General features: G+C 56.1%; 2 protein-coding genes across 2 annotated transcripts; both read right to left on the bottom strand.

Annotated features, from left to right (window-relative positions):
• Nucleotides 1-572: 572 nt before the first annotated feature.
• Nucleotides 573-9,197, bottom strand: FN3K (fructosamine 3 kinase). Its single transcript, XM_010950618.3, has 6 exons — nt 8,802-9,197; nt 6,659-6,810; nt 5,821-5,912; nt 5,369-5,451; nt 1,827-1,949; nt 573-1,010 (listed from the first exon to the last, which is right to left on the bottom strand). Exons 1-6 carry the CDS (start codon nt 8,940-8,942, stop codon nt 672-674), a joined length of 930 nt encoding a protein of 309 aa, XP_010948920.1. The 5' UTR covers nt 8,943-9,197; the 3' UTR covers nt 573-671.
• Nucleotides 9,198-12,791: 3,594 nt separating this feature from the next.
• On the bottom strand, nt 12,792-20,572 carry FN3KRP (fructosamine 3 kinase related protein). Its single transcript, XM_074344092.1, has 6 exons — nt 20,337-20,572; nt 16,552-16,703; nt 16,170-16,261; nt 15,148-15,230; nt 14,020-14,142; nt 12,792-13,781 (listed from the first exon to the last, which is right to left on the bottom strand). Exons 1-6 carry the CDS (start codon nt 20,475-20,477, stop codon nt 13,443-13,445), a joined length of 930 nt encoding a protein of 309 aa, XP_074200193.1. The 5' UTR covers nt 20,478-20,572; the 3' UTR covers nt 12,792-13,442.
• Between the last annotated feature and the right edge of the window lie 4,799 nt (nt 20,573-25,371).

Raw genomic sequence — 25,371 nt, 5'->3', positions numbered from 1 at the left:
CACGTGGGTAGCCGCGGTGTCCCGCAGCCCCGCCCCTCCATGGTGACAGCCCCACGCCGGGAACACCCTGACCACCCGACACCCTGGGATGCAGGCATAGCCGCTGCCTGAGGCTCCCTGCTCAGCCCCCACACCTTTATCCAGCGGAAACACAGGCTGCAAAATGGAGCGCGGGAGAGGGGCTGCGCAGTGGCTGCAGCACAACATGGTGGTGGGCTTTCCGTCCATCCTCCACCTCAGGAAGGGTGGACCTGGAGCCCCACTCAGCCCCAGAGATTCTGCTCAAGAGGTGGGCCCGTCTCGTGGTCCCCATCTCGGCCTAAGCCAGAAAGAGGAACCGCAAGTCCACCGGGGGAGGGGACACCGACTTCCACTGAAACAAAGCCCAGATCTCTGAATTTCTGTACAACAGTCCTGAACATATCCAAACTCCAAGTTCCGCCCCACCCCAGCCCCAGGCTAGGACAGGTAATGAGCCAGTCAGAGACCTTTCAGGTGGTCTGGGCCCCGGTAAATTAACCCAGCTGCTTGGAGGACGGAAACACAGGTGCAACGAAGACACACACAGCCCATCCCTGAAACCCCCAGGGCTTTATTCTCCCTTAAGTGGCCTCCGGCGCAGCCACCCCCGGCGTCTGCTCAGCGGCTGGGCAGGGGCTGCCAGCCGGCCACTACTTGAGAAGCTTCCTCATGGTGCCCAGGGATGGGCTCCTGTACTGCCACCCAAAGTGGTTCCAGTGGTTCAGGTAGTTAAAGAGCTTATAGAGCAGCAGCCGCCGGTCAAACCCCGGAGCCCTGGGGATCTTGCGGTGGTAGGCGGTGAAGAAGGACCTGGGAAACCCGCCAAACATTGAGGCGATTGCCAGTTCAAACTCGGAGTGGCCATAGAAGGAGGCCGGGTCGTAAATGATGGGTCCGCTGTCATCCTCGGCCACGTTTCCCGACCAGAGGTCCCCATGAAGAAGGGCGGGGACAATCTCTAGGCCACAGAACAGATCCGGGATCTTCACCTAGGAAAATAATTACTGTATGCAGAGTCACCCTGGGCCCAGGAGCCAGACTCCTCATCCAGCACTTGGAAACAAAGCAGAGACAACCTCGTGCTTGTTCAGGGCCCACACCACTGTACACCAAGCCCAGAGGTAAGGACCCTCCGACTCCAGGGGAATGTCACTTTGTCTGGGGGTTTACTGCTAATTTAGGTCCACAGCTCGCCAACACTGATGACCTCCATCAGCAGAGCGGACAGCCTCAGAGGTTATACCTTCATTGTGTAAAGTATGACCCGTGTAACCTGAGGGGAGTTTTTTGTACGTAATTTAGCAATCTTTCTCTGCTAATCTTTTATCTCACAGCACAGGTAAATCTGCACCTCTTTTATATCCTGATGACTTCAATAATGAGTTAAAGAAAATGTCTCTGATGCTTATGCTATGTTTTGAAACCAGTCACTCTGGGGCACCTGCCACCCACATCTGCTCTAAGAGGATATTTGCACTTTGTCAGAGAAGGAAGAACAGTGTTAAGAGTGAGAAAACAACAGTAAATGCCACCATTTACAAGCCAAGCACCTACATTTCACGTGAGCAAAGTGTGAGGCTGAGCACCTGTGACCCAGCAGGTGCGAGGTGCCCTCAAGTCCCACCCCCTTCCCAGTTTCCCCACCAAACCGATAGTGAGGCACTCGTGTGTCCAGGACGTCACGACGTCACCAGCTCTGCTCCAGTGGGCCCCACTCTGGCTCTGTTCTAGCACAGGACCCCACACAAACGTGGTGGGCTCATGAGAGGACAGCCCCTCTCCCTGGGGATAACTGCTGTGCCCACCTGCAGCTGTGACCAGAGTTCTCGTGCCTCTCGGTCAGCGTAGTCCTTCTCAATGAGGTCCAGCTGCGCTTGGAGCCGGTGACGGGTGAAGAAGGTCGGCCAGTCTTCCTGCCACTCGTTCACCTGGGCAACAAGGGAAAGGAGGGGCTGGTGCTGCAGCTGGCGGTCACAGGACAGGGTCACGCATGGAATCTGCCTAAACCCTACAGCAGCCACTAGAAGAGCACAGCAGATACCTTTGCCGGCCAACAGGGAGACAGGACGGGATTGTTAAAGACAGTTAATTCAAAAGAGAGCATATTGTGCTCTCCACTGGAATTTGACACAACATTGTAAAATGACTGTAGCTCAATAAAAAAATGAAAAAGAGAATAATGAGGAAAAAGGGAACAAGTATCAGATAAGACAAACGAGAAACAGCAAGACGACACATCCAAACCTAACCATATCCATAAGCTCATTGAATGCGAATGGTCTAAACACCCCAGTTAAATGACAGAGACCAGCAGGTGGGAAACATAAAGCATGACCCAATTATAAGCTGTTATGTAAGAACTGCATTTTGTATATAAAAACAGAAACAGTTTCAAAGGAGACAGAAGTTAATCATGCTAAACTAGTCACAAGAAAGCTGGAGTAGCTGTGTTAATGTCAAAGTAGATTTCAAACAAAGAATACCACCAAGTGTAAAGAAAGGCAGTTCACAATGCAAAGGGGGTTAGCTGATGAAGATCACGTAATAATCCTAAGCATTCGTGTCCCTGACATGTGGCAAGTCCGCACATGGACAGACGCAGCACGTCAGCGGGCATCAGGGAAAACAGAACCTCGCTGAGGTGTCACTTCACACCCACCGAGATGGCTGGAAAGTGCCAAGTGTGGTGAGGACGTGGAGGACCCGGAACTCTCACACACTGACGGCGTGAATGTGAAGTGGCACAACCACTTCGGAAGATACTTTGGCAGTTTCTTAAACAGTTAAATATGAACCTACATGTGGCCTAGTCACTGGCTCTTAGGTATTTACCTGAAATAAATGGACACATTCAACCACACAAACTCTTGTACATGAAGGTTCACAGAAGCTTTATTTGTAAAAGCAAAGCCTGGAAACACCCCAGATGTCCAGCCTCAGGTGAATGGATACACAGACTGCGGTTTGTCTTATGGTGGAATGGACTTTCGATCCATACAACAACACAGGTGAATATCTAAGTGATTGTGCTGAGTGAAAGCCAAACAGAGGCGTGACAGCACGCGCTCTCACCTACATTAAATTACACAAAGTGCAAAGCTGTCTGTGGTGACAGAAAGCAGGCCGGTGGTTGCAGGGGCGGGGGGAGGAGTTTGCAAAAGGGCAGGAGGATGCTTTGGGGGAGATGGCCTTGCTCACTGACGTGGCTGTGGTTAGCGGTTCACAAGTGTGCACATAAGTCAAAACTAGCCAAACCGTAACTGTAGGTGCAGCTCGTGTTGTGTCGGTTATACTTCAGACAGTTGTTTGTTTTTGTTGTTTGTTTGTTTTTTAAAAGGTGCAAAGCTTATCTATACGAAGAGTGACTTTGTTAAACTCCCTAGGGGAGGAACTGACCGGAGAGCATGCATCCCTGGTCAGCGTCCTCAGCATGGAGACCCCCATGCTGAGTGTTGTGGTCCCTGAGCCCCTGGGTTCACTCCTTGGTGCTAGGTGCACCTCAAGAGAGGACAGGGGGCCCCTCACCAAACGGCCTGAGGCATGTGGGCACATGCCCTCCTGTCCCCTCTGCCTGCCCAGGCCCGTCCTCTTGGACAACCACGTCATGAAAGACACAGACTGTTGGGAGCTGGAGACCAGCACGGGTCAGCCCTCCACCTGGACAGACAAGCGGGATCCCCTCACCCACGGAAAAACGTGACCTTCCCCAGAGCTGCCAAAGGCAGGGTCACCCCGTGCACAGCTGGTGGGCGGAGCCCACCTTCACCTGGATGGAGGGGCAGGGTGTGCAGCGGACAGGGCCTATGCCCCAAAGCCAGATGGGCTAACCCTGGCCCCTCCGCTGACCGCTGCACGACCTGGGCACCACCCGGCTTCTTGGCACATCACTTTCCTCGTCTCTAAAACGGGTCAAGGACAACCCATCTCTGGGGTTGCTGTGGCAACTGGGGGAGGTGAGTTGGACAAAGCACTTAAAAGGGAGCCTGGGGTGCAGCACCGAACAAACCGTGTCCATCCTCTGACCAAGCCAGTGGTCTCAACGGGGCTCAGCTCATGGGGGGCCACCACTCAGGGCTGCCCCACTAATGGCGGCAGCCCCCAAGGGCCCACTCAGCCCTCCCAAGGTGCAGGGAGCCACCTGGCACTTTGGGCTGATCCGTCCAGGCTACTCCATCAGGCGCCATATCCAGGACCATTTTGTCGGAGCAAAGCGGGTAGGCCAGGCGTCCTCCCAGGCCCCTCCGCCCTCCCTGGCCGGGCTGCAGCTGAGCTGAGTTGGTTCACTGATCCTGGAGTCTGACCAGGCACTCTACTCAGGGGCCGCCTGTGTCCCTAATGGGCCAGCCCATCCTCATCTGCTTCGTGGTTCTGTGTACTGTCCATTCCTCAGTTCTTGACAAGCCACTGAGCGAGGTCCATGTAGACCTGCAGCTCTAGAACTCCACCTCTGAGGCAGGACAACAAGCCATGCTCGGCCATGCTGGCCTGGGACCATGTTACTGTCCTGGTGACTAGCTCCAAACAGATACGTCACCCCTGGGGAGCTGGCTCCAGCAGAGACTCATGGAGTCTAAACCAGCCAGGTAACCCCACTGGGCACAGTCCTAGGGACCCCAGATGTGAGCATGCCCCTTGGCTGAGATCCCTAAATCTGCCTCCAGCTTCATAAGGCTCTTGCCCCTCGTGACTGCCTGGGAGAAGAGCCCTGTGCCCACGCCCGGGAGGCACAAAAGGCCATCTATTGTGTGACTCCACTGACATGAAATGTCCAGAGTAAGCGAGTCCTTAGAGACAGAGCGCCATTGGCGGCTGCCAGTGACGGAGGGCAGGGGGATGGGGATGAGGTTTCTCCTTGGGGTGGCAAAAATGCTTGGAATTATTAAACAGCAGTGATGGCTGCACAACACTGTGTCTATGCTAAAACCCACTGAACCGTACACTTTAAAATAGTGACGTTTATGTCACTGAATTACATCTCATTAGTGCTAATCATTTTTAAAGGCCCTGGGAGAGGGGCCGAGCGACCAGGACTTAATCCACAAACTCTAGGGCCGCCCCACCCCCACCCCAGTCCCCTACAATTGTCACATGCCCCAAGTGATATGGCCTTTGCACCTGCTGTTCCCTCTGCTTGGAATGCTTTCCCACCTGCCCCGCGGCTTCCCATCTCCTCTAGGCTCAGCTCACAGACCCTCTACCTCACTCTCCCACCGTCCCACGCCCCACAGGTCTCACTCTGCTTTCAGAAGTCAGGCAGTCTAGTCCCCTGGGGCCCTGGGTACTGACACTGCATCCTACACAAGGGGTGGGGTGACCAGGACTGGGGCATTCCCGCCCAGACACTCACCTGTGTGATGAAGCCACAGCACGTCACCGTGTGGAAGCCAAACTGGGTCACGTACTGGGGCCTGGCACCCTCAGTCCTCCGGCCTGTCAACAGAAAGGGCTGCCTGTCTTCCTCAGGAATGCCAGGCCTCAGCAGGGCGTCCAGATGGACCTGGCTGCACTGCCGGGACATGGGTGGTCAAAGACATGCTACACATGGTAGCAACTGGTCCAGCCTGGATCAGCCAGGACACATCTCTCTCCAGCCCACCGGACAGTGGGGCTGGACATGAAAGGGGTCATGAGGCAACCCTACCAGCGTACCATCAGAACTCTTATTCAACAAGCCCACTTTCACACCACAGCATAAAGGGATGGGGTCCCACCTGACCATCACTGAAGCGTTGCCCAAGCCCCCGCCGGGCAGGTGCACGCAGGTCAAGGGTCAAGGGCACACCAGCAACCCGCACATACCCACTGTGTTCTCCTCCGCCCTGGACTTCTCCCCGAGCTTCTGGTTGTAAAGGTGCAGATCCGCCATCTGTTCTCCAAGTTTCGACGCCTGACTGAGGAAGGAGACACAGCCAATTAAAATAAGAACAACACAGCCAGCCAGCACATTCCATTCTGAGAAATGTTTTAAATATCTTAAAAACTACTCTCCATTCTTTAAAAAGTGAAAAATGAACTGCAGGCAGTGACTCTGTCCCAAAAACAAACCTGTAAAATCACTAAGAAGGGTAGGTTCTGGGAATTAAGGGACAAATACTCAAAAAGCAATGTTAGTAAAAGAAAAAACAAAACAGCTCCCAATTTTTGTCAAAACAAATGTAAATCACATGTAAGAACAGGCGTGGGATGACAGTCACACACCCACCACTGGTGATGGCTGCTCCCCGCTGCTGATTCGGGTGGCTTTAGTCCTCTTTATGTGAGTTTGTGTTTTCCACCATTTTTTAAACAGTGAATATACATACCTTTAATAATTAGAAAAAACTTGAAGGACTTCAGGTAACTGCTAGATGAGACGTCAGAGCCCAAACTGATGGGCCTGAGTGAACTCGAAGCACAAGGTGAGGGTGGTTCAAACACACTTATCTGATGCAGCTTCATGAGCCAAACTAACCTCACACAGTCCCGCACAGACAGTGCGTGTGCCCGTCCCCACCGGGAACAGTCCCCACCAGGAAGGCGGCTGTAGGTTCTGGGCGGTGCCTCTGCTAACCACACCGGCTCGGGAGCAGCTCCATACCAGGCGGCTCCCTCTCCCTCTTCCTGTCTCTCCCTCTCCCTGTCTCTCACACACACTTACCTGCTCAGGCTCCTCATCTTCAGATATTCCATCACAAAGGCAGCCCCACCGCCTGGGAGGTCAATCACCTTGATGGGCCGAGGTGCCCGCACCAGGCCAGTGCCGCGAAGAGCCTCCAGGCTCGCCATCTCCCCCTCAAACATCTGCCGAGCCTGCATCCAGAACACAGCTGTGAGCTCCGACTCCAGCAGGGGCTGAGGGTCACAGCCCTGGACAGAAGCTGCCATAAGCAACCAGGACCTCCAGTTACCGAAAACAGCCTGGGAAACTGGGCGTCAGCCCGTCAGAGAGCAGGTGCAGTGTGTCCCCTCTGGAGAAGAGGGGCTACGAGGCTGAGGCTGCACCTGGACTTGCAGGGGCGGGGTGCTGACACCCCTGCAGCAAGCATGGCTCTGAGAGGTGAGGAGGTCCAGGCCCTGGGGGAGCACGAGGGTACCAAGGGGTGTCGGGAACATGGGTGACGTTCTGGGGGTGTTGGGGACACTGTGGGGTACTTCAGGGTGCCATGAGGTGCTGGGGGGTGCCAGGAGTGCGGGTTAGTGGAAGGGCTGGGGCTGGGCCTGCTTCCCCTCCCAGGTTACCTGACCCCTCACTGCCTCGAGCACTTACAGAAAATGGGGGGCAGCACAGGGCAGCATGGGTGGCAGGGCAACGTGCCTAGGGGCACACAGGGCAGGGAGGGCGGGCTGGGATCAGCTGGTCTCCCCAAAGACCAGCACCCAGCAGGCCCCCCCCAAACCAGGAAGAAGACAGCCACTGCCCAGAGCAGCCAAACAGCCTCCACTGGGACCCAGGGGTCTTCCTACTTCTAAAACATCTGCACCAATATCCCAGTTTTAAATTAGGCCAACTCTCATCTTCGGTACACTATATCTCAGTTAAAAATGTGTTAAAGTGCGTTTGTGAGCACCTCTGGATATAGAATTAACCCTCTAGAACAACACCGAAGCACCTATTTCCACACAGGAAAAGAATTCCATCCCTTAATTCAAGTGCCTGACAGGGAACGAGCAAGGTGTCCTTCCAACTGCCCCCACACCCAGAACCATGGAGCAGGGTGCCCAGTGACCCCCCTAGCCATATTCCCAGGGTGAGCCCCCAAAAGTACAGGGCAGAGAACACCTGGGCTTCAGGCTGCCTCCGTCCTGAGGGCCTCACCTGTCACCTGTTCTTGTGCACTGGTTGAGCACCAGCTGTGTGCTCAGCCAGCTCTGACGGGTTCCAAGGCCAGCAGTGACATCCCAGCCTGGACGAGCCATCGGGGCCAGCCACGGAGGTTCCAGGGCCAGCTCAAACTCTGACCCAAACCCCTTCCCGGTAGGTGGGGCTTATCATTTTGAGGGATCTGGGTTCTGAAATCAGATCTTCAGCAGTTTTCTGTGCTAAAAGAGCAGGGTGCTGGACCAAGACCAACCCACTGTCCATCCTGGATGCGGGTGGGCAGCAGGGGGAGTGGGAGGGGTCCCTCTGGCCCACAGCCAGCATCCCCACTGCCACACCTCAAAGGGGCCTGGCCCCCAGAGCCCCAGGGACCTCCTTGGAGTCACCCCCCAGGGCCAAGGGGGTGCCACCCTCAGCACCTGGGGCACACACACTATGGACTTCTCCTTCTGTACAGTGTTACTATTTTTCCGTGTGTATCTAACAGCAATGTTTTAGGCAGATCGGGAAAACCAGGTCCAACACAGCCTGGCCTGTGAGCAGGAGCCTGGCCCTTGGGGTCCACAAGGGTCCTTCCTGCCTCTTCCCAACTGCGAGAAGGCCCAGGCCTTGGGGAATGGAGCCCAGCCGGGCCCCAAGGCTCACTGCCGCCATGCCTGATGGCTAGAGAAATTAAAACAGACGCCAAACTCCTGTGCATCCGGGCAAAAGGACGGAAATTAACTCTACAGCAGGTGGAACGCCAGGACCCAGCAGAAAATGCTCGAGCCTGCTCGCGCTGGTGGTGACAGCTCTGCCAGGCCGCAGGCTGACCCGGGGCGATGACGCCAGGCCTCGATCTGGACTGGACTACAGCGCCCCCTCCCCTGCGCCCCGGGGCCCCCTCGCCCCTCCTTTCCCTCTCCCCACCAGCTCCAGGGCCCCCGATGGGGGGGGGGGCTCGGGCCGCTGGGAGAGGTTGGGATGAAGTGGGGGCACTCACCTGCGCCCTGCGGTTGACCTTGACGAACACGGGGCCCGCATCTGTGTCGTAGGCGCGCCCCTCGCTGATGCAGCCGGCCCCAGGGCTCGAGAAGGCCCGCAGGGTCGCGGTGCGCAGCTCGGCGCGCAGCAGCTGCTCCATGGGGACGGGGCGGGATGGGGGACGGGGACGCAGTGACGCGGGGGACCGGGGTCCGTGCAGACAGCGGCCCAGAGAGCGAGCTCGCCGCTGCCAAGGCCGCTGTCAGCGGGTCCGCGGGCTTCCAGCGCCCCAGGCTCCCAGCGCTCCGGGCTGGTCCGCCTCCCAGGGGTGGGTCGGGCAGTGCAGTTAGGAGAGCGATCTCCGCCCACGATCTCCGCCCACCGGTGGGCCAGGCGGTGTGCAGACCCAGCCCTGAGGGACGTTGAGAGGGAGGAGCTCTCTGATGGGCGGTGCCCTCCCCTGTGTCCACAGCCAGTGCACCTGGACCTGCAGGGGGCTGCCCAGGGCTATGCAGGGCCTGACCTCCCTGCACGTGAACCCTCCCTGGGCATTGGCCCAGACCCCTCCCTCCGGCAGGACACAGGGCAGTGCAGGGGAGAGATGGCGTCCTGGGATGCTGGTCACAGGCCAGCTGGGTCTCTCATGGTCCACAGAAGGCTGGGGGTCATGACCACATCCTGCCAGGCCCCAGGCATTGCCTGGTGACACCTGTCAGGGTGCCTGGTGCCCACTCGAGATAGAAGCTGCTCCCAGGGTGCTGATACCAGGCACTGACCACACCCTGAGTGGGACTCCTGATTACAGAGACCGGCCATCTGGGAAGGGAGCGTGGAAGCACACATGTGTGCACGGGGGGGGGCAGGTGGGCGGGAGACCAGGTGACATCTGCAGGAAGTCCCCCACAGCTCTTTCTCTCGGTCAGTTGGTCGCTCGGTCGGTTGGGTGAAGCCCACCCTCCTGGGCATCTTGAGGAAGGGCTGGCGACAGGTGAACCTGAGGTCTTGCGCTTCCTCCAGCATCTTTATTCTCCAAGGCAGTCGTCAGGCTGTGGGATTCGGGCTGCTGTCACCGCAAAGCATCTGCTGCCTCCCTTTCCAGCCCCTTTGCTGCTGACAAGTTGGAAGCCATTTTGATTCTTATTCTTTGCGTGGAAACTGTTCTCTCAAGGATTCTTGGCTCCTCTCCTTGTCACCAGTACCTGACAATTCCCCAGGGAGGTGCCCGGGGTGAGTCTCCTGCCACCCCCTGGGTAAGATGGGGCTGTCTCAGGATGGAAGCTTGGGTCCACCAGCCCTGGGCGCGGCCTTCAGCTTCTGCTCTATGATTCCATCCTGTCTTCTCCATTCTCTTAGATCTCAGATCTGGTCTAAACACAGCCCCAAAGCTGCCGGGGTCAGGTGCCCATGAGCTCCGCCCTCCTGCCCTCCCCAGGCACCCTGGGGGAGATGCTGGTCTTGACTGAGTCCCCTTCTGGGCTGCGGCCTCGTTTTGCCCAAGCAGGGTCTGACCCAGGTGGGCAGCAGCCAGGCAGGAGCACCATCCTACTGGTCCCGAACCCAGGCACTTGGGGCTGCGCCCCAGCCTCCAGCTCCCATCTGAGCAGCTCTGGGCCCAAGGGCAGAACCGTCAGCATGAAGACATGTGCCTAGAAGAGCACTGTGACTTCACACACCGGCCCCGCCCTCCTCCCAAACCTGCATTTGAGTTGGTTTGTGCTCAACGGGGAGATGGGACCCAGGCACAGGCATCCAAGCAGCCCCACGAGCTGTGCACCCCTCCCCACTGCGGCCAGTCCCCTGCTCTCCGGGTTCTCCCCGCGGCCCCAGCTGGAACCCACACTCAGGGAGCTGTGACTTCTTAGGAAACGTATCTGGGGTATGGCTCGAGGTGGGACCGGCTGAGGCACCGGGGTCGCTGTGCAGAGCAGTGACTGTCCTGCTCACTCAGACCCCTTGCTGTGAGTCCTGAGTCCAGTGACACTGTGGAGAACACAGCCCACAGCCCAATGTGTACCATCACTCCGTAGGGGGGAGGCGAGGGGGCTGTAACGCTGCACAGAAAAGGGGCACCAGGAGGGCGGCCAAGGGCACAGCCCCAGGGAACACGACAGCCCTTCTGAAATCAGGCAGCTGGGGTACGGGCTAGGGCCTGAGGCCTGGCTGCAGGCCAGGTGTCACCACTAGTCCCTCATCCTGGCCTCCACTGGGTCCATGCCCCTCACACGGATGGCTGCTCTGGGGGGCGGAATTCTGCCACCTGCAGGATTCAGACTTCCCCGCCCACTACAGTCCCCACCACTCTGATCACTGCTTCTGAACAGTTTCTGGGTGTCCACATACATCTGTCCAAGAGGAGACCCCGCAGGGAGGCAAGGTCTCACACAGAGGCTTTTGGAAACAATTTCAACCGGGAGACGATGGGGCGGAGAGAGGAAGCCCCCTCCCCACCCACCGCCAAGTGGGAGACAGGCTCCAGCCATGCTGAGTGGCTCAGCCAGGCCAGGCTCCTGCTGGAAGCTCACCTCCCACAACCCGCGGTGCCGTGACCGCCTCACCTCATAAATGAGGGATTCAAAGCACAGGTGTCATATCTGAGACTCCACACCGTGGTCCTCCGGCTGCAAGGGCAGCACTTTCCCGGTACACCAGGGGTGGAGACTTCTAAGAGGGGTTTCCTAGGTCCTGACCCCTCAGCCGGGGTGCATCAGACACACAGGCCTTGTGTGACATAAACGTGTTCCTTCTGTGGGAAGGTTGATGCCCTGACAGCAGTGGATAACGGATCACGAGACATCTTGTGAAAGTCACGGTCCAGAAACTGGCGGTCTAGTGAGCGGGATTTGGGGAAGTCACAGGCAGCGGGGTCACAATGTCGGATCCCCAGGCACAGGCCCCTCCACCCACCCACCGTGACTTCTCGGCCCGGGGCCCAGTAGGGGGAAACGGGCCTTGGCAACTTTTTCCCTAAGGTCCCTGGGCCAGGGGAGGGGAGGGTTCCTCCCCACACCCCGCTAGCCCACGCTGGGCCCGATCCAGCACCGGAATTTGCTTGCAAGTTTCACCACAGGCGCCCTGCCGGGCCGGCCCCAAGGAGCACCAGCAGTCCCGGAGCACATTTAGAAATTTTCCCCAACTGAAGCGTTCTTCTTGCATCATCTTTGGTCAAATATCCTTTGTGCAGAGAAGTTTTATTTACTTTTCCATGCCACTACCGCTGCCACTGCAATGAAGAAACATCAGTAAATGAGAGTCATAAAATCTTGGGACCACCAAGTTGTAAAGATGTATGTTTTCACTTGACAGTGAAACCACAGGTAGACTGTCTAGTTAGGGTGAGAAGAGTACATTGATAGCTTGTATTTGTTTTTAAAATTAAATTAATCCTGGATAAGAGTTGCAGGCCTGTTACTCTCCATGACTAACTGTGTAAGTGCTTATTATGGAATAAATCGCTTTTCTACATTAAAAAAGTGAGAATAATTTTAAAAAGGTAGGAATTAAAATGATTTTTTTAAATGTCATAGTCCTCTCTTCCTCCCTACAAAAGCCAGAACTCTGAAGGCACCAGCTCCGCTTCTGAATCCCACTGAGGGGCTCTGACCTGCAAACAGAAACAGGGAGAAACGAATGCAGGCTCCCAGGCCCGCCCCGCTGAGACACTGTGTCCCCTCTGACACTGGCGTTCTCCAAGCCTTAAGCCAGAACCAAAGGTGGCCACCAATCTGCTTCTTCCCTGAAGCGGAACTCCACAGTCGCTTTCAACCTCCGTTCCTGCTGACCAGATCTCACGGCGACAGGACAGCAGTTCGACTGGACCCGAGTCAGGCAGCAGCAAGTCCTCAGGCCACCGCTGCGCTGACCCTGAAGACCCCCGCCAGTCTCTGTTGAATAAGGCCTAGAAAAGCAGCTGAACCCATGTGTCATCACAACATGTTACAAAGGTTTCTTGGCAAACAGCTAAGATACACATTGAATTATGATTTAAATGAGGGAAATACAGTCTCATGAATCACTGAAACCACTAAAAATTTATTCAAATGTTTATGCAAAAGGATTTATAAGCATCACTGCCATTCATGGATACGTCTCACTACCACAAGACCGGCGGCAGGAAACACGCTGGCTTAGCGCTGGTTTCTAAGATGACAATTCACAAGCTTTAGAGGTCACCCGCGAAAGGCTGCTGACAGCTCCTAAACTTATCAGGGACACCCTGAGGCTAGCGGTTTGGTCCCTCCCAGAACCCAAAGGAAAGGGAATGTGCCCGGGACTGGTCCTCTCAAGGCTCCCATGGCTTCCCGTCCAGGCCTGTGTCTGCCCCATCGAGAAGCCAGAACAGCAGTCCCTCCCGGATAGGAGACACGCCCCCCGACCCCCGCCTGCGGGGCAGTTGCGTGGGGGTCGGGCCCATGCTCCACGGGTCCCTGTGTTCACGCCAAAGTTCTAGGGCAGTTTTATACAGCTATGAAGCCTGTTGAAATGCACCTTTTGGGGACAAGACCCTTCTGGGCTGCTCTGTGCTCCACAAGACCTGGAACGTGGTCTGAAGCTCCCTAGGGGTGAGGAGAGGGCAGGTCCCCGGCAGAGGCTGCACGGGAGCGCGAGGCCAGCACAGGAATCTCGTGGGACCCGGGACGGGGCCTCCCTCAAGGGACACAGCTCATCGGACAAGATCCCTCATGATGCTGAGGGAGGAGCCTCGGTACCCTGACCCGAAGTGGTTCCAGTGGTTCAGGTGGTGAAACAGCTGGTACAGCTGGAGGCGCTGCTGGAAGCCAGGGGCCCGGGGGATTTGGCGGTGGTAGGCGGAGTAGAAGTTGCTGCTGAAGCCCCCAAACATGCCAGCAATGGCCAGCTCGTACTCTGAGTGGCCGTAGAAAGAGGCCGGGTCAAAAATGATGGGTCCCGAGGCATCCTCTGCCACGTTTCCTCCCCAGAGGTCTCCGTGGAGCAGGGCTGGGACAATGTCCAGGTCACGGAACAGGTCGGGGATCTTGAGCTGTGGGGGAAACACAGCCTCAGCAAAGTGACCAGCAGTGTGGGGGACACAGGGGCTTTTCCAAGTGCGGCTGCCCGATCCGAGCAGTGTCTGGAGCACAGGTGCCCATGACGCACGTGGCCCAAGCTGGGCAGAGGGATGCCTCCTGTCCAGACTCAGACCCGTCCAGGCTGCACCGACCTTGACACCACCCCGGTGGGGCCAGGGCACGTGCGTGCGGGCACCGGCGCACACTCACCTGCAGAGCAGACCAGAGCTCACGGGCCTCCCTGTCCCCAGACCCCCGCTCCAGCATGTCTATCTGGGGCTGGATGCGCTGCCGGGCGTAGAACGTGACCCAGTCCTGCTGCCAGTCGTTCACCTGTGCGGGCAACACGGAGCTCAGAGGAAACCACCAGAGCTGAAGGAGGTGCCCGGGGAAAGGTTAGCCATCGGAGACGCCACTGCAGGGACATGTGAGGAGTGGAGCTGGCCGAGCAGCCTGGTCTCAAGGACGTGCCGGGACCTCAGATCCCACCCCAAGAGCAGCAGGGTCCACTATGAAGAGCCCAGGGACATTTTCTCTCAATCCAGTCACTCAGACACAGAGCCAGGACAGGCAACCCTCCCTGACCCCATGGCTCATTTCTGACCATCCAGCCTCCACAGAGGACCCTCCTCCTTGGGCCCTCTGAGCACCGCCCTCCCAGGGAGGGAGGAGGGGAGGGCTACCACAAGAGAGGACGGCTGGCCTCAGGTGCTGACATCCAGAAGGGAGACGAGACAAGCGCACACAAGAGCAGCACCACACAGGCCACAGCGTGACTCTCACCACACATAAACACACGAGCAGTGACCCCAGAGCAGCAGGACCAGGAATCCCAACTCTCAGCCACTCACTGCCCCAAGCAGGGCCCCAGACAACCTCCTGCAACATATCAAAATCTGAACGGTATCTCCCCACCCGGTAGATTACTCACTGCCCCCACCTGAGAAGCCACCAGCCTGTCCACGTGGGCGAGTACAGCTCCCCAGGCTGAAACCCCCAGGGAAGCCAACCACAGAATCATAAAACTCAAAGTCACAGTCCCTTTTCACTGTGCTACCTCTGAGAGTTTCCTATTTAAAATAAAACATTGTCTAACCTTCTATTTTCACCCACCTTGAAATCCAGCACCCTAACCTGCCGGTCCTTCTCTGCTCTTCTGAGTTTACCCAGCACAGGAGGCGGGTGCGCCTCATGTCAGCCTCTTAAAATCAGCAAAGGGAAAAAAGGAGCAAAGCCTTTTACTGAATTTCACGGAAAAGGAGGATGGTGTGCTTTCTCTGGCTGTTTCCGAACAGCTGGCCTGACTGGGAAATGGAGGCAAATGCCGGTGTCACTCACCTGGGGGAGGTATCCGCAGCATGTCACCACATCGAACCCAAACTGGTCCACAAATGGCCGCTCCACCCGCTCAGCTCCCTTCCCTTGCAAGTGAAAGGAAACGAGAAAGGTGACCGTCCCGTGCTCCCACAGGCCCGCTCTTGGAGCTCAGAGTAGCTTTGGGGCCTGACCCCAGGGTGCCCTTTCCCACCAGGCGTCCCCACCCAGAGACAAACAAGGGCCCTGACCTCTACCGACCCTCAGGCCCTGGGAACAGAACCTGTCCCTTCAGACTGAACAGTCCAGACACCCACTCCTTCCCCGGAGAGGCATCAGCGGACGCTCAGAGGAGCCACAACACTGTCCAGAAAAGAGGGGAAATCCACTGGTGACCCACCAGGAAAGGACGGCTCTCAGTGGCCGGTCCCGCACCTGCCGCCTGTGGGAGACAGACTGCTGGGCTGGCGCGTGGTCTCATCCTCTGCAGCTCCCCAAGCTCGGAGCGCAGCCCGAAGGACTGGTCCGTAGGGCTCGGGATGGACAAGGCCTGCCTGTCTGTCTAGCACAGCCGATCCTTGGTCACCTGTTCCCAGTGCGCCAGCTACTCTGGCCAGCAGAGCGGCCACACGGGCTACACGTGGATTATCAAATGTCAAGGACCCAGACGACACCCTCAGTGCTAGCACCACAGTAAACTCTGAAAAGGTCGGACAGGAGGGCTCCCCTGCCGAGCCTCACGCCTGACTGTTCTCAGAAGAGAAGGCATGGAAAGCCGGGGGAACTTTGGCAGGCTTGCTTCTGAGCGACAGGTCAAAGGAACCGTAATGCGCCAGGGCCTCGAGTTAAGGAAATGTCTCGTCTTTCACCTGCACTTTCAGCACAGGGCCTAACTGCGCTCACTGCGCCCCAAACACGTAGTGGGGGGACACGCCTTTCCTCGGGAAGCAACACAGGTATGACGGCCCACGGCGGCAGCCAAGGCCCACCCGCACACCCAGCCTGGCCAGACGTCCTCCGGGAGGTCATCAGGCCCCGGGCCATACCCACTGTGCCGGCCTCCTTGTGGAGGGCCTCCCCACGCCTCCTGTTCTCCAGGTGCAGGTCCGCCAGCTGGGCTCCAAGCGTGGCAGCGTGACTGTGGGACCAAAGGCAGCCACTCAGCGCGTGACACAAACAGGGACACCCTCCATCTGGAAGGTCATGGGCACACCAAGTGGTGAGGCACTGGGGACATGAGTTTGTCCTGGTGAAGCCAGGGGGAGACGGAGGGCCCCATCTGAGCCAGTAGCCGGGTGCCAGTCATGTCTCACCTGGAGGGCCCTTTCCTGTTTGTCTTTGGCTCGATCACGTCTCTCAAAATTATACCCCCAAATACAAGCTCTCCACTGGGGAAAACAGAGCCCCCAGGGAGGCGCCAAGACGCACCTACTGAGGCTCTGCATGTCCAGATGCTCCATCACCAGCACGCTGCCGCCCCCCGGGGCCTCCAGGACCTTGATGGGCTTGGGCACCCTCACTGTGCCCGTCTCCAGGATGGCAGTCAGACTCGCCATCTCCCCCTCAAACATTCTTCTGGCCTGTCAGAGAAATAACAGAGGACAGAGAACAAGGTCTCTTTCAGAAAAGTCCTCTCGGCATCGCAACTGTAAATCAAGGCTTCCCGGCTTCAGACTCACTGGGCACGGACGGCTTGTCTGCCTTCAGCAGCACAGACTCTCGTTCTGAAGCTGTATGGGAACTAGAGGCATCGTACTGTTCAGTAGTGTATGTTTCTAAGCTATCACTGGTTCCGGTCTCCTCAGAGGGAGGAGAGTGTGCTGGCTCAGAGCTGGACTGTTTCTGGGTCGCCCTCAGACAGCACCTCCACCACAGTGCTGTCCCACCTGGGCCCTCACCTGCCAGGAACCTGGAGTCACTTCTCACCCAAATGGACCACCAAGTCCCATGGCATGTCCTGGATGGACCCAACTGGAGCCACCTCACCTCGACCACATTCTCAGTTTCTAGTCCACAAGTCCTTGTTCCCCTGCATGGGAGCAACCATTCTCCACCTGGTCTCTGCTTGACATACCCGAGTGATGCTTTTGGAAGGCAAATTCCACCATGCAACACACCCGAGCTGGCGTCCCTGCCCACTTCCCCGTGTAACCGCCCCACAGGTTCTGGTTCCAGCCCACTTTCCTCTGCTGTCTGGGCCTCCTGGGCCCCTCCCCAACACTGACAGAGGCACACACGCCCTAAGAGTTCCCCTTCATTCCCCAAAGACCCCCTGCCTGCTCCCACCTAGCCGCCTTCACATGCCATGTCGCCTCCGCTTAGAACACTCTTCCTCCTTTTGCCAAGTCAGCCCCTGCCCAGTCGGGCTTCAGATTCCAATTTAACATCAGCTTTGATTTCTCAGAGAAATCTTCCCTAACTCACCAAGCTAGGTAATTCCTCCTTTTAAAATATTTTTTTTTCAAATAAAAATGCTACAGAAGTACATGAAAAAAAACCCGCACAACTAAGCAGCATCCAGAATTCCAGTTCTCCCACAGTCAGCACGCCCACAGGACTGCCACCCAGATTAGGACCGCCACCACTGCCCGGAGGATCCCCAGCCCCCCCAGGCGCTGCCGGCGCCCCCAACGGCGGGGCTATCTGTCTGCTCATCATTGGCACGGAGGCAGATGGCCAGGCCTGCCTGGTCCACGCCACACCAGCAGTCAGTGCTTCTCACCGCTCCCCGGAGCCCCACTGTGTGAACATCCCAACCAAATCCATCCAGTCGGCTGGGCCTCCAGTTTGGGGTCACTACAAACAGTGCTGCCACGGGCGTTCTACATCACAGTTACTAACCCTGTAACCCTGGCTTCCTCACCTGTAAGATGGGTTAGCAGTAGTACCTGTCTCACAGGCTGGCCGCCATAATTAACTCAGCTAGCAGCTAACACCTACACAGTCGTTCTGAACACTCCACAGGTATTATTACTACACAACCCTGGAGAGCTAGAGTTGCTGAGAAACAAGATGTCTTTTCTTTTTTTTTTTTAAATGTAGGTACTGGGGATTGAACTGAGGACCTCATGCATGCTAAGTATACGCTCTACCACTGAGCTATACCCTCCCTCCAAGAACTGTGTCTTAAGGAGAATTTTCAGAGCATTCTCTTTAGAAGACAAAGAAACACAACTGGGCCCTGGCTGTACTTTGTACTAAAGCACTGGTTGAGCAGCGTAAAGTAAGGGACAGAATTTTTTAAACTTTTTAATTCAAAAAAAAGAACATGTGGGGAGAGGTGAAGGAGGATCTGTGCACCCAGGTAGAGGCAAGGCTCCCTCACGGTGATGTGCACAGGTCCAGAGCATCTAACTAGACCCAAGAACACTGCTCCTCAGTCGTCACCATCACTGGGGGTGCAGGCTGCAAAAGATCCAGACCCTGAGGGAGGAATGTGTGAGAAAACACAGCCTGCAAAGGAAAGATGAGTGAAATCAGGAGGAAAAACAATGCAGATCAGGCCACTGAAGCAGAGAGTGAGGTAGAAACAGAAGACCAGGTGGTTCTCTTACAAGTGGGGAAGGGGACGTTCTCGCCTCCTAGGAAGTAAAGCAGGAAGAGTCCTATCTTCCCTATGACTGGCAAATGTTTATGCCGTGGCTGGTGCATCTGCACAACTCACACAGCATGTTTCAGAGCCAACTAGAAAAAGACATGGTTGAAACTGTCTACCAGAGGAGTAGAAGGAACTTCTGTGATGATTAACAAAAAGGAAATGGACTTTGGTGACAAAATAAAAAGCAAGAACCCGAGGGAACAGCAGCAGAAGAACAATGTTTAAAAGGCATCACTGAGTAGTTCCATTTAATCATTAGAAAATATCTGCTTCCCTATAATCTACACCAAGTTTTTACTATTACAAATGCTGATCAGAGTGGAAACACAAACATGAAAGGGACTAACGCCACAAAGAGGAAAAGAATCCAGAGGAGGACTGCGGTGGGAAGGAAGGAAGGAAGGAAGGACGCCACCACTGCATTAGCACTGCTGGGGGAAGTTGGTTTAAAGAGTGACTTCAAGGACCACTAGCTGCCACATTCCTACAGAGGGACGTGCAGGGTGACACAGCAGCCCATTTCTGTAGAACAAAGGTTGAAGGTTGGTCCTGAGAGAACAGTAGGGTTTCAGAAAGAGATCATCCCACACCACAGAAGGTGGAATTCATTTCTGGGAAGGAAATGAAAATACCTGCAAGAGGATTTCCAAAAAGGAGACAAGAGCACCGAGCACCGAGGCCATCCTGGGCCTCCCAGCTGACAGTCCGGAGTGAGCCACCAGAACTGGATGAAGAAGTGACATCAACACCCAGGAGTAGGCATTTCAGCAGGGAGGCTCACCCAAGTTCTACAGGAGCCCTTGAGAAAACGTTTAGATACAGAAGGGGGGCGTGGCTGACACCCACGCAGTGTGTTGCCCCCCCCCCAATCATTCGGTGAAACCTAACCCCCACAGCCACAATGTTCGGAGGCTGGGCCTTAGGAGGTGACTGGGCCGTAGGGGTGGAGCCCTCATGTGGGGATTAGAGCCCCGTGCGACCTCAGAGAGCTCTCTTGCCCCTCGGCCAGTGAGGACTTGGGGAGACGTAGCCTCTGCATCTGTCCAGCCTCCAGACTCCGAGAAAGACATGTCTGTGCTCTAAGCCTCCCGGTCTGTGCTGTTCTGTTACAGCAGCCCCAGCGGACCAAGTCGTGGCTAGATTACTTTAATATTCAGAAACGGCTTTGATCTCTGAAAATTCAAATAACCCCCAGGACAACAGGCTGCTACCACCTGTCCTTGTTCAAAACTCGCCAAGCAGAATGGACTTTCTCAAAGGAGCGGGCACATGGAATGCGGGAAAGCCGTCCGCAGCACCTACGCGGCAGCGAGTCACGAGGAAGACAGGACCCGCGCTGACCTGGCACAGGGCGGAGCTGCGGTCCCAGAAAAACGCCAGGCCAGCCTGACGACGAGACGGGCCACCAAGCGCCCGGGCGGCCGCGGCCCCGGGCTGGGACGGCCTCGCCCGCCCCGGACCCCGGGCCCAGACCCCGAGCCCGGACCGGCTCCCGACCCCAGACTCGGACCCCGACCCCGATTCCAGACCACCCTGGACCTCGAGCCCCCCCTCCCTTAGGCCGGCCCCGGGTCCACAGACCCCCGCCCCGCCCCCCGCGCGCGGCGGCCCTGACCTCCGCCTTGTGGTTCACTTTCACAAACACGCGCCCTTTGTCCGTGTCGTAGCTCTGACCCTGGCTGATGCAGCCGCCCCCCGAGTGACCCATGGCCTTGACGGAGCTGCAGCCCAGCTCCCGCTTCAGCAGCGCCTCCATGTTCCCCGCGCCCGGGACGCCGACCCGCCTCAGGCCTCACGGAGACGCAGCGACAGCACAGGGGCGCGCGGGGATTGGGTGGGGGCGGGAGAGGCGGGACCGGGCCCCCAGAACGTGCGGGGATTGGGGGGGAGGAAAGGGGAGGGACCAGGCCGCGGAAGCGCTCGATGATTGGGTAGGCTGCGGGAGGGGCGGGACCTGGCCGCCGGGGGCGGGAGGGGATTGGAGGGGCGGGAGGGGCGGGAGGGGCGGGACCAGGACGCGGGAGCGCGCGGGGACTGGGGGAGGGGCGGGACGGCGTTGAATGGGGGCAGGGCCTGCTGTGTTCCCCACCCGCCGTGAGCCCCGGTGACCCTCCTCCCTGGGGCTCGCCCTGGCCTTTCCGCTGACCCTGTCTGTAACCTGCCCTTGACCTTGTGCGGCCCGCCCTTGCCTGGGGCACACTCCCTGCCCGGCCCCTCCTGGCTTCCCTCCTCACCTGTTGGGCTCCAGGTGAGAGCATCTCCTGTCACAGGATGGCTCCTGCAACACTTGCAGGGGTCCTATCTTTTCTGTTTGCACATGATTGTCCAATTGGCATCAATCCCCCCAACTAGACTCTAGTGATTTGAGAGCAGAATAAAGTCTGCCTTGCTCTGTCCACTGGAAAAAACTCACAAGCTGTAAGTTGAGAATTACATTTTATTGGGGGCATTACTGAGTACTTAAGCTTGGGGGTTGGGGGGGAGCCTCTCAGGTAGCTCTGAGGGACTGCTCGGAAGAGGTAAGGGAGGAGCCAGGATATAAAGGAGTTTCAACAAAATAAAAAAGTAGTCAAACATCAAAAGATTACTGCTCATTAAAGAAACCAGACATCTTGAGTTACTGAACTTAGCACTTTACTATGTGTGGGAAGACGCAGGTGTGTGTGCTTAATGAAACCCTTCTTTTTTTTTTTTTTTTTTTTGAAACCCTTCCTTTGATGTGCACATTAGCTGTCTGGGGCCAGTGTCCTGTTCTCTCCACCCTGAGTCCCCTCAGGGGCACCCTCGGGGCACTGCAAGGGCTGATAAATTGAAAGCCTCAACATCCATTGTTTACTGATACGCAGGCGGTGTTCTTTGTCCACAGCTCCCTGTGCCAGAAACCAAACCAATCAGATGTATGTGTGTAGAGAGAGAGATTTATCTTAAGGAAACAGCTGTGAAAATTAATAAAGGGAAACCTCGTTTAAGACGGAGTAGGGAGGCCAGCAGGGAGCACTCTTACGCTGTCCACCCAGACACAGCCTGAAGGTAAAGACAGGGTCACCAAGTGCCACCACCCTGGGCCACTCACGGTCTATGACAGGGAGGACTGTCAATTAAAGACTCCAACACGCAGAATCATCAACAGGAAAGAATCCTCCATTAGAGGCCTCACAGGGAAAGATGTTCATTGTGTCTCCTTCAAGAAATCAACCACCCAGGCTACTCAGCCAATGAGAACCTGTCACCCCCAATTCCCACTTTCCACCAATGGACTTTTGTTCAAACGACCCCTCCAACCTTCTCCTTTTTCTCTGTAAGACGATGTTTACCTCTTTTGTTTGTTGAACTTGTCTGTGACCTTTGCTGTAGCTGGCTTGTCCCAAATTACAATTCTTTGTTGTTCCTCAGTCATCCATTTTGCTGGTAGAAATCGCTGGCTGTTGCATTGTTTTAGGTTAGCAGGGCTCACGCACTCGTGGAGGTGCAAGACCAAGGTCTGCAGGGCAGGCCCAAGGGCTGGAGGCCCAGGAGCAGTTCTGCTGGCAGGACTCCTTCCCAGGGGGTCCATGTTTGCTCTCTTCAGGCCTTCAACGGAGCAGACCAGGCCCACCCACACTAGGATGGGTGATCGCCTTGCTCAAAAGTCCACTGATTTAAATGTTAATTTAATCTAAAATACACTTCACAGAAACATCCAGAATAATGTTTGATACCAAATATCTGAGCACCTTGCCCCAGTCAAACTGACACATGAAACTGACTACCACATTCCCCATGTTTCCCCGTGCTTAGCACGATGCACAATGCCAGTCTTGTCGGGGACATTCAATAAGAATGCGGGAAAACATCAATATCGCTAATTGTCAGAGAAATGCAGACCAAAACTACAATGAAGTAGCACCTCACACCAGTCAGAATGGCCATCACTCTAAAGTCCACAAATGATAAATGCCGGAGAGGCTGTGGAGAAAAGGGAACCCTCCTACACTGCTGGTGGAACTGTCATTTGTGCAGCAACTATGAAAAAAAGTATGGAGGTTCCTTTAAAAACTAAAAATAGACTTACCATGTGATCCAGCAATCCTACTCCTGGGTACATATCCAGAGCAAAGTCTAACTCGAAAAGACACATGCACCCCAATGTTCATAGCAGCACTATTGACAATAGTCAAGACATAGAAGCAACCTAAATGTCCATTGACAGATGACTGGATAAAGAAGATGTGATATATTTATACAATGGAGTACTACTCAGCCATAAAAAAGAATAACATAACAAGGTAAAGGTATGTCAGGGCCGAGGCTCCATCCGCATGAACCAGTGGTGGGGGAGCAGGGGGCCAGGGCATGTGGTTCCAGCAACGGGGGGGGGGGGAGTCACCTTCCAGCACAGGATGCCCTGCGAGTGGTCAGGTGGGCTGACAAGTGGTGACTGGCTGCTGTCTGCTGGCACCCTGACAGGTCCAATGGCCACTAGGGGCGTGGAGTTGTCAGTCCCACCCCCATGTGAGTGAGTGTCCTGGGGCTGCCATGACAACTTACCACAAACCATCTGGCTTAAAACAACAGAAATAGCTTATTTTGTTTACAAATAGAGGAACCTGAGACACAGAAGTGTATATTTTTCACATCATGTAACATGCAGTTGGAATATAATATTCAAATTCCTCAGTTAACATGTTCAAAAACGTGTGCTCTGTGGAAACCTATTGTGACACAACACGGCTGTCACTGTTTTCCTTTGTGTAACTTGTCAGGTTACAGACAAAGAGGACAAGATCTGTATTCACTGAATCGGGTTGATGCAGCAAAACGCCGCTCTTCCAAATCAGGGTTTCTCCCCCTGGAAACCAGTGCCACTTTGGATGGCTGCCCTCCACGGAGGGGCATCTGCGTGCTGTGGGTGTTGGGCAGCGTCCCTGGTCTCCCCTCCAGATTTTGCCAGATGTCCTGGGGCGGGGGCAAAATCGCCTCCAGCTGAGAAGGAAGCACAGTTCTCAGAGAGCTACTTGTTAGGACCCTGATTCTCAGAGGAGCCGAAGCCCTGGGTCACTTCTTCTGTCAGACCCTCAGGGAGTTGAGGGGTGTCCCGACTGCATGGGGGGAGCAATTCTCTGGGAGCCCCGTTCTTTCTGAGCAGGGAACTTGACTCACAAAACGAACAATGTAGGGGAAGCGTGAATGACAGCATCTGCCTTGTGAGCGAACTCTCCACCACGTCTCTGTAAAGCTGACAATGCATGTTTTGATGTCAGCTGCACAGGTGAGAAGGCAGGTCTCCTGAAGCCCTCGGTGTCCAACCCCAGGAGCGAGGTCATGTTAGTCCAGGGGAGACTTCACCAGCCTAGGGGAGACTTTGAGGGAGAGATGGTAGGAGTCTCAAGTTTAGGGATAAACTGAGTTAAAGGTGATGAAAGTAGGATGGTCCACCTCCAATTGCTGCACGTGGGCCCAGGGTGGGAGGCTCAGCCTAGACTGCTGGTCCAGCACCCGCCCCAGAATCCCGAGAGGAGGGCAGACAGGCTGCCCCTGGTCGGCGCTGTGCCCAGGACAACACAAGATAAACTGGTTTTCTTTTCTGTCCCAAGTACTGAGCTTGCAGGACCTGTGCTTCCAGGCAGTGGTGTCCCGCACACCCGTGCACCTGGTGGACAAGCTGCCGCTCCCCTGGCCCTGAGGAGCCACCTCAAGTCCTCCTTGATGGCTAAAGGCCTGAACGCCAGGATGATGCCGGCCTCTCCTACTCCCTCACTGCCAGCTCCCACCACAGAAGGAGCCACTCACAGGGAAGGGAAGGCTACCAACCCACCCTGGAGCCACCTCCTCCCCAGCGCTGCCCTGGTGGTGGCTCCAAGGCTCTGTCTCTAAACTGGATTACAGGTGAAAGGATGCCTTTTTTTTTTTTTTAAAGGGGGAAGTAATTGGATTATTTATTTACTTACTTATTTGTTTGTTTGTTTGTTTAGATGGAGGTACTAGGGATTGAACCCAGGACCTTGTGCATGCTCAGCACATGCTCTACCACTGAGCTACACCCTGAAAGGACGCCTCTTTCCGAGAAGGAGGTGGAGGCCGAACGTGCGGCCTCGTGGAGCAGCCACCTGGGGCGAAGCAGCAGGAGGTGCCGTGGGCCCCGGGGGACTGGGCTGCCACCGCTCTTCAGGAGCGACACGTGGAAACCAGTGCTGTCTTTGCTGAGACGCCCGGCAGGGTGTCCCTTCTTGGTTCTGCTGCTTGAGTATCAACGAGGGATAAAAGAATAACTTGGAGAGAAAAGCAAATGCCCAGACCTGCTCAGTTTCTGTTAATGACACAGATTTTTGGAGCTTTAAGGACTCTAGAATTGGGAGTGACACCTTTATTCAGAGATGGCGGAGCCAAGGTCCAGGGAGGAGGAAGGGACAGACATCCATTGGGAAGTAGGCAACGGGACAGCAGGTAAACCAGAGTGACGGAACCTCTGCAAGGGGCTGTGGGCCTGGGAGGACTTGCTGCTGGAGCCAGGGCTCCCTTCTCTGCTGGGCAGTGGATGGAGTGAGCAGCCAGGGGGCTGACCCACTGACCACACCACTAGGACACTGCTGTGGTGGGGTGACACTGCCCTGAGTGCCACCAACAGAGACAAGGAGAGGCCCACGCTGAGCACGAGCCCCTCCCCAACCTTG

The sequence above is a fragment of the Camelus bactrianus genome, chromosome 16 (assembly GCF_048773025.1).
Source record: "Camelus bactrianus isolate YW-2024 breed Bactrian camel chromosome 16, ASM4877302v1, whole genome shotgun sequence".
Classification (NCBI taxonomy): Eukaryota; Metazoa; Chordata; class Mammalia; order Artiodactyla; family Camelidae; genus Camelus; species Camelus bactrianus.
Note: the sequence above shows the minus strand (reverse complement) of the source record. Positions and strands in the feature narration are given on the sequence as shown.